Source organism: Bufo bufo, chromosome 9, assembly GCF_905171765.1.
Source record: "Bufo bufo chromosome 9, aBufBuf1.1, whole genome shotgun sequence".
Taxonomy (NCBI): Eukaryota; Metazoa; Chordata; class Amphibia; order Anura; family Bufonidae; genus Bufo; species Bufo bufo.
In genome coordinates, this window is record NC_053397.1 from 143,703,513 (window position 1) to 143,712,989 (window position 9,477).

At 42.7% G+C, this 9,477-nt stretch overlaps 1 protein-coding gene across 3 annotated transcripts in view; it reads left to right on the plus strand.

Annotated features, from left to right (window-relative positions):
• Positions 1-7,441, plus strand: part of LOC120978801 (putative RNA-binding protein Luc7-like 2) — a 107,357-nt gene extending 99,916 nt beyond the window's left edge. For 2 of the 3 annotated variants that reach the window (XM_040407149.1, XM_040407148.1), the window contains one exon: positions 5,842-7,441. In XM_040407149.1, coding sequence (XP_040263083.1) covers positions 5,842-6,004 — 163 coding nt within the window. In that variant the 3' untranslated portion in view covers positions 6,005-7,441. The remainder of the gene's footprint in view (positions 1-5,841) is intronic. The other variant, XM_040407150.1, reaches the window with a different exon arrangement.
• Positions 7,442-9,477: the final 2,036 nt, after the last annotated feature.

The window sequence follows — 9,477 nt, forward strand, 5'->3', positions numbered from 1 at the left end:
CCTCCTCCAGATCCAATTTGTTCCCCCATCTCCCGAACACTCCTTTGGCAAAAGTGTCTTCCCATTGGCTCCGCAGACTACTATACAAAAGCGATATGGATTGTCTATTACCAGAGGTAATGAGTGTATCAAATTTATTCCTACTCCATTCACCACCCATATTGGTAGCCAGGCTCTTACAATAGTGTTTGACTTGTATATATGGGAACAAATCAGATCCCGACAGCCCCCACTTATCTATTAGTTCCTGTAGAGTCGCCCATCTATTCTCCTGAATATGGAACAAATCGCCTACCGTCTTCACACCCTTGACTTTCCACCCCCGGAACGACCTCTCCGACTGCCCTGGCTTAAAGGCTGGATTATTGTGCAAAGGAAGGTGTTTCGAGACCTGATACGGCAATCTATATACCCTTCTAAGATTTTTCCACGCTATAATGGAATCCCGTAGTATTAATGAACATCTGGCTAGGCGTGGCAACTGAGATAGTTTGGTATGAACCAAAGCCTTTAGATCCCATGGTGCCGCCAACTGCTTTTCTAACCTTAAATTAGAGTAATGGGAAGTCTCATTGAACCAGTCCAATAGGTGTCTACTTAAACAGGCCAAATTATATCCCCTAATGTCAGGCACATTTAGCCCTCCAAATTCCCTTCGCAGTTTCAGCTTCCTCAATGAGACCCTTGGTTTTTTACCATTCCAAATGAATTTTATAAAACATCCCTCCAAATTCCTCACATCTATGTGTCTTAGGAGTACTGGTATGGTCTGGAGTGGGTACATCAATTTGGATACTGCTAGCATTTTGATTAAATGGCATCTCCCCATTAGAGATAATGGTAGATTCTGCCATCTGACTAAATCATCCTTAATTTTGTTGAGCAAAGGTGGGTAATTTAATTGATAGATGGAATGTGGCGTCCGTCCAATCTTTATACCTAAGTATTTGATTTGGGATTTTATCAAGGAGCCCACTATGCCCGTATTTTTATCTACCTCCAACCTGCTTTTTTGGCCTATCGGTAGAAGTTCACATTTGGACATGTTCACTTTGTATCCAGAATATTTCCCGAAACTCTCCAATGCTTTAAAGATATAATCTATTTGTCCCTGTGGTTTTGACATAAATAAAATAATATCGTCGGCAAACAATGCCGCTTTCACTTGCGACTTTCCGACTTTAATCCCTTCAAATAGGTCAGACTTGCATAACTCTCTAGCCAGTGGCTCTAATGCCAGATTAAATAATAATGGGGAAAGAGGGCACCCCTGCCGAGTCCCCTTTTGTAGGTCGAATGGTTTGGATAAGTGGCCCTGCGTATAGACCCTTGCCTGCGGCCTGTGGTACATCTGCGTCAAGACTCCCCTAAAGGCCCCTGTAATCTCCATTTTATCCAGGACCGCCTCCAGCCATGCCCACCTGACATTGTCAAACGCTTTTTCAGCATCTAATGTGAGCATGGCTGGGGTCTCTCCCTTCTCCGGATCATGTTGCACCCTATCCATAACGGTAAGAACTGTTCTAATGTTTGTCACCGCTGCACGGCCCTGGATGAAACCCACCTGCTCCTGTCCTATCAATGATGGCATCATTTTAGCCAAGCGGTCTGCAATAATTTTGGACAGAATCTTTGCGTCCACATTTATCAGAGAAATGGGTCTATATGAACCCGGCAGTAAAGGGTCTTTCTCAGGTTTGGGTAACAATTTGATGTAGGAGAGGTTAGTTCCATCCAGGGCCGATACGCCCCTAAATACGTCATTGTAAACCTCCATCAACACCGGCAATAGCTGAGTACATAAGGCTTTGTAGTACTCTCCAGTATAACCGTCAGGTCCAGGAGCCTTAGCGTTACCTAGCCCCTTTATCACCCCCTGCAATTCTGTCACTGTGACCTCTGCATTCAAGATATGTCGTTGTTCCTCAGTCATCTTAGGTAATCTATTTTTGTCAAGAAGTGTGTTACTTAAGTCGACCCTATCCCCATCTTTATACAGTTTTTCATAATATTCTCCCAAAATGGAATTAATTTTTGCCGGGTTATGTATAGTGGTCCCTACAGAATTTTTCAAGCTGTTTATATACTGCGGTTGTCTCAGTCCTTTCGCCAGATTGGCTAAAAGTCTCCCTGACTTGTTGCCATATTTAAATATCTTGGCCTCAAATTCAGAACTACGAAGTAGTTCTTTCTCTTTCATGCACTGCTCAAAACTTTGACGTTCCTCAAACCATTTTTTCCTATTTGAATCTGTGGGGTCTTGCTTAAACTCTGCATAGGTCGTCCTAACTTTTTGGCTTGCCATTTCCAGCTGAGCTTGAGCCTTTTTTTTAAGACCTGTCAGGTATCCCATGATTCTGCCTCTCAACACTACTTTAGAAGCGTTCCAGAAAAGATTTGGTGTGTCAATATGATTCGCATTATCTGCTTTATATTCCTCCCACCAAATAGAGAGCTTTTCCAAGAACTCCTCTCTTGCGCAGAGTTGCGAGGGGAATCTCCATATGAAGTCAGGGCCTCTAGGGAAATCATCCCTCACCACTACTGTCACCGGTGCATGGTCCGAGATTACTAAGTCTCCTACATCTGATAATTCTACCCTATGTACCAAGTTGTGGGTCACTAACAAATAATCTATGCGGGACCAGGAGTTTTGGGAGTGTGAATAGAAAGTAAAACTACTCTCGTCAGGATGAGCTTGACGCCAGACATCTACTAATCCACCACCCACCAACAACTGTTGTAGCGCTTTATCTTGGGAAGTCTCCCCTCCTAGTTTTCCTTCATTTCTCTTCCTATCCACTATACCATTTAGAACCGCATTAAAATCACCTCCAACCACCTTATTTATGCATGAGTCTCCTAACAGTCTTAATTCTAGGTCCTTTAGGAAGGCAGGATTCCCTGTGTTAGGGCAGTATATATTATACATACTATACTGTGTATTCTGCACTTGTATTACAATATGTACCCATCTTCCCTGTAAATCAGTAGTTTGTGATATAATCTGGCAGTTCAATTGCTTATTGATAAGCGTTATTACCCCCGCTTTTCGGTTAAGTGACGGGGACCCAATGACTCTACCCACCCATAACTTTTTCATTCTGTCAAAATCATGCGCCTCTAGATGGGTCTCTTGTAAGAAAACCACATCTGGTTTAAGTTTCTTAAGGTGTCGTAAAACCATCCACCTTTTCTGGGGTGATTTTAAACCTTTGATATTCCACGTTAGCACCTTCATGTCAGTCCCCTGGACTTTTTTTTTTTTTTTTTTTTTATATATACGTTTGGCAGATATATATGCTATTCCAACCTACCGAGTCTGGGGTCCACGTCACTCACCGAAAGCGCCCAGAGAGATCCCTTGCGAACAAACAGATAAATGTTAGATTACCAACAATTTTGTGTAACACTGTCACAACCTTTTAGCTTCTCTGTCTTCCTTCTCCTCTAATACAACCTCTTTAATTCTTATAATAACTTCCCTTTTTTTCTGGGTTGCAGGCTGCCTCTCACCAAGATATCTAGGAAAAATAACACTCCTACTGTAACTTCTTGAGGTCTCCCCGTTAAACATATTAGGCTTTTACCCGTATCCATCTATACTGCATCTGGTATCATCCACCCCGCATATGACATTTCATTAGCACTGCACTTAATAGAGAATATTAACATAACTTGGCGGGTATAACCATAACCCTCTTCAACATATATGCAGTGACAGAACAGTGCTGCCATATTGAACCAGCAGGTATACCAGTCTCACATGCATTTTGAGATCTCTTATAGACCCCCTATTGATTAGATGGAAAACGTGGGTCATCTCCCTGGGTAGGGATCTTCTCTCCGGTCTGAAGATCTTCGTCCCCTAGTCCCAGGCTCTGGATATTCTCCTCCTCTCTCCCTTCTCCGCTCCCGATCTCTTGGGTTCACCACTCTGGATGAGCTTCTTCCTCTCCTCTTGTCTGCTCCCTCTGGCTCCCCTGGATTCTGTATGGATTTAATCCACTCTTCTGCTGTCGTCGGATCATGATAAATCGTGCTTGACCCATTAGGATGCAACACCCTTAACTTTGCTGGGTATTGTAGTTGAAACCTGCGTCCCTTTTGATGCAGTAAAGTGCAGACGTGACTAAACTCCCTCCTCTTCCTAGCCACAGCTGCAGAGTAGTCACCAAAAAGTAATACAGAGTGTCCCAGCAGCTTTAGTGGACCTTTCTTGGCCCTATATGCCCTCAGCAGGGCTTCCTTGTCGCAATAGTCCAGGAATTTCATAATAACCTGACGTGGTTTAGGACCTTGACTTCTAGACGGTCCCATCTGGTTCTGCTGATCCTCTAGTACTGGACCAATTCTGTGGGCCCTTTCTACTTTACAGCGCCCTTCTAATCCCAGAGCCCTGGGTAATTCTTTTTCACATATATCCATCAGAGTCTGCGGTTTAAACTTTTCAGGTAGCCCCAACAGTCTCAAATTGCTCCTTCTGGACCGATTTTCCAGGTCCTCTACCCGATCATACAAAATCATATTCTGCTTTGAAAGCTCATTAACTTTTTGAGTAAAAGCAGCCGATTCATTTTCAGCCCTAGACACTCTCTGCTCAAGTTCTTCCAGTCTCAGATCATGCTGGGCGACCGCCTCATGCAGCTGCTGTAACGAGGCAGACAGAGTTATGGTGAGTGTTTCTCTTATATCGGGGGCTAAATGTCTGGCCACCTCTATGGCCAACTTTTTGTAATCAATGTCCATTGAGGGGTTTGGCTGGGTAACTTGCTCTTCACTCATACCGCTTTCTAGCAGCACTTGTGTCAGCGGAGATGGAGTAGAAGGGCGCGAGTCCGCCATCTTGTCGAGCATGTCCTCAATGACTCTGCCCCGTCCTCCGGAGATCCTCCTTTTGCCGCTCCGTAGCAGGTAGCGTTCCATAAACTTATGGACTCTGGATGTTCAGGGACCAGGACGTACCTGTCTCAGCCCCCTATTGCCGATTTTTGACGAGCGGGATTCAATATATGGTGAGAAGTCACCGGAGCTCCTTCACGCTGCCGCCCGCATCCCAGCGCCGGAACCGGAAGTCGGTTTTTATTTTTTTAAGTAATAAAATAAACTATACAAATTTGGTATTGCCTTAATAGTATTGACCTGCAGGACATCATGTCCATTTTAGCACACAGTGAACATAATATCAAAATCCCCAAAATTGGCGTAATTGTGCATTTATTTTTACCGCAAAATTGTATTTTTCCAATACAAGACATGGTGTATTTTTAATGGTACCATTTAACATATCTTGTCCTGCAAAAATCAGCCCTCATATGGCTATGTGAACGGAAAATAAAAAAAGTTATGACTTGGAATGTGGGGAGGAAAAATCAAAAATGAAAATGGGCCCAGTTTTTAAGGGGTTAACTTATAGGGTTGGCCCATTTTCAGGAGGACGCCAAACACATGTAATTCTCCTGCAATAAAGAATAGATGGTTACCTGCTGCTCCAGTTCTCTTGACAGGGCTCTGTTTTCCTGACTGCAGTGGCGACATCGTATTGATAACAGGTGACCATTGCTGCTAATCGCTGGCTCCAGCAACTCGCCAAAGAGGCCAGTGATAGTTGCGATGGTCCCATGTTGTCGATGTGACATCACTGCTGCAGCTGGTAAACAGAGCTTTGCTAGGGGAACCAGAGCAAAGGTGCAGGATCTGATCGCAGGCTGATCGTATGTGCTGTCTGGTTTTCTACCCCTTTAATTCATGAAATATGGACTTTTTTGTAATTTTAAGCAGGGATGGAGCAATATAATTTTTTTTGTATAATGAATAACTTTTTAAGTAATTTTGAAGTAGTAATCTGATTCCTTTCAGGTCCTCTAGAGATAAGGAGAGAACCTCAAGAGACAGGGATCGTTCAAGAGACAGAGAACGAAGGCACAAAAAGCGCAGCTATGAAACTGCTAATGGGAAATCAGAGGAACGTAGTTCTGAAGAACGTGAAGCTGGAGAGATCTGAGTCTGTCTTCAGCTGGAAACATGGTTTAGTGGACTGCTGTTTTTAAAAGGGACAGTAACAAGGACAGTTGGCTACTTCTGCTAGGAATAGATACGAGCTCAGATCTATACTTGGTATATATTGGTTTACACCAAAAAGTTAAGTTATTTTTACTCTGTTGTGGACAACTCAAAAAGTTAGGTTTAAAATTGTATTTTAGTCTGTTTTTGTCCTTACATCTGAGTGTTTGTTTTTTTCCTGCATTCATTTTAGCAATTTGTACAGACTTTATTTTTCAATCAAACGGCAGGATTGTTGTGTTTTTTTTTTTTTTTTTTTGTTTTGTTTTTTTAGAGAGGGTGGTTTGACCCAAGACCTTTTAACACCTTAGTTCATTGCTAGGAAAGTACATTTCTCAGTTGTGACATGTAAGCTTTCTAGAATGTTGTTTGTACACCATGAAGACCAGATTCAGTGATGAGCGCAAAGTTCTTGGTCTGCTCTTATGGCCTCTGCTGCTGGATTTGTAGAATTTTTTTTGCTGTTTTATTCTTTAATATCTACCAAAATGCTAGAATTTTCTTGTTAGTAATGATTGCAAAGTTAACAGTATTGCTTTATCCTCCACTCCTATTTGCAGTGTATTGGTGAAAGTATAAATAAATGAAATATGGCACTATGTGGTGTGTACAGAATAAAGTGCACATACCAGTAAGAGACGGCAAATACATTATTCATCTTCACACAACGGACAACAGGAAACATGAATGTTAATACATTATGCTATCCTCATTAGTGTTAAAACTTAGTGGTTTTCCCAGCTTTTCATATTGATTGCCTATCCTTGGGATAGGTCAGCAATATGAAATTGGCCAGGGTCTGACTCCTCTCACCCCGACCAATCAGTTTTTCAAAGAGGTTGCCGCGCTCCATGAGCGATAAAGACTCTTCCTACGCCATGTCACATGGCCAAGTCAATGGGGCTGAGCTACAATACCTCAATGCGCTTTCTCAATCAGCTGGTCAACGGGAGTGCTTGGAGTAAGACCCCTGTTGATCTATTTTTGATGACCTGTCCTGATAAGCCATAAATAAAAAAACTTCCAGAAAACCCCTTTAAATGCATAACAGGTACATTGTATTTATCATGCGTTCCATCCTCCATGCTGTCCAATTCTCGCTGTTGTGAAACTGGCTGTTAAAACATTCCCTTGCAGCATTTTTGTGTAAGGCAGAGTGGTGTGGTAATGTTTTCTTTACACAAAGAATGGCTTACAGACAGGAAAACATTACATATACTTATCCCTTCAGGAACTGCGACTGCATCTAATAGATGAAATTGATTTGTAAGAGCAGAGACTGATCACCATACACTTTTTCTTTAATCAATTTTTTTATTTTTTTGTTGAATCAATATAATTAGCAATATCATCTGTACAATTTTTGTCTGTATGAAATGCCAATATTGTTTATTAAAAATATATTAATGTCAACTTTTGTCCTATGTTTCCTTCTGTTTCATTTTCCCTTCTTTTAGACTTCAGTATAATTGGGTCTCACCTTTAGGTAACAAATAATTATTTGATTGTTGCTTAAACTAATGTCCTGTAATAAGTTGCAAACCTCAATGCCCCCACTTATCCTTGTAATGAGAAAAGGGTTTTACCTGAATTGCAACAAGACTCCTTCAAAAACTCTAGAATGTGTAAATGAAAGCACTGAGAATGGAAAAGCCAATTCCTGTTAATGACATTCCAGCACCTCTCACTCTAGTCTCTGGTTATTGCTGCAAAAAATGGCCAATGGGATAGAGAAGGCGCTCATAGGGTAAGTAAATTCAACAAAACAAATTTCTAATAAAAGAAATGGTTTGCTCACCTATTGCGGTTGCATCAATTAGATGCAACTGCAATGGAGATCGAGTATAGATAAGAGACGGTTGGTGCAGCGAAGATTCGTCCTAATGCCTTGGGCAGGAGCCACCCTGCCACTAGGGTAGTGAAATTGAAGAGAGTACGCTGAACCTTAAGTGGAGCGTGTGGACTGCTGAGGGCGCACGAAACAACCGATCAAAGACAGTATTTTAGTTTCAGTAGTGTTCCATTTATTCGTAAGACAAAGGTGGACTTACCACCAGGATGTCCAGCAAGGACAGTATCGTGATGTTCCTTGAATACCTTGTATCGCAGTCCATCAGGAACAAACAACCTCCCTGGGGGACAAGAACCAGGAGCCCCCTCCTGGCTTCCAAACACCTCCATCTCCAATTCGGGGTACAGAGCGGAGACCACCACCCCATCAGCCAAAATCGGAGCAGGATCCTCTGAATCACATCCCCCAGGAAAACTGCGAGACAACGCATCTGCCTTGACGCTTTTAACCCCCGGGCGAAAAGTAACCACAAAATTGAACCTGATAAAGAACAGTGACCATCTAGCCTGTCTAGGATTCAGACGCTTGGCAGATTGCAGGTAAGCCAAATTCTTATGATCAGTATATACCGTAACGGGATGAGACGCCCCCTCCAACCAGTGACGCCATTCCTCAAAGGCCAATTTGATGGCCAGCAATTCCCTATCTCCTACATCATAATTCCTCTCTGCGACCGAGAGCTTCTTGGAAAAAATAGAACACACGGAACCCATTTTCCAGGAGATGAACCCTGCGACAGCACTGCTCCAACCCCCACTTCTGATGCATCAACCTCCACCACGAGTGGCTGAGACACATCGGGCTGCACCAGAATGGAAGCAGACGCGAAACATTCCTTAATAGCCGAAAAGGCCTGCAATGCCTCATCCGACCAGACCGAGACGTCGACGCCCTTCTTAGTCATATCGGTCAGAGGTTTTACAATGGTAGAATAGTTCAAGATAAATTTTCTATAATAATTAGTAAACCCCAAAAACCATATCAAAGCTTTCTGATTCTCCGGTCGGTCCCATTCCAGAACCGCCCGGACCTTTTCGGGGTCCATACGAAAACCAGAGTCAGAAAGCAGATATCCCAGAAACTGAAGCTCCTGCACAGAAAACACATTTCTCCAATTTGGCATATAATTTATTCTCCCGAAGGATCGACAAAACCTGTCTCACGTGATCTTGATGGGTCTTCAGATCAGGAGAGTAAATTAGAATGTCATCCAAGTAAACTACCACGAACCTCCCCACAAAATGATGGAAAATGTCATTGACGAATCGCTGAAATACCGCTGGTGCGTTAGTTAACCCAAAAGGCATAACCAGATTCTCGAAATGACCCTCGTGCGTGTTGAAGGCCGTTTTCCACTCATCCCCTTCCTTGATTCTGATCAGATTGTAGGCCCCTCTTAAATCCAACTTGGAGAACACCTTGGCTCCAACAATTTGATCAAAAAGATCGGAGATCAAAGGAAGGGGATACGGATCACGGACCGTAATACGGTTCAATTCCTGGAAATCCAAACAAGGTCTCAGCGATCCATCCTTTTTCTTTACAAAGAATAAACCAACTGC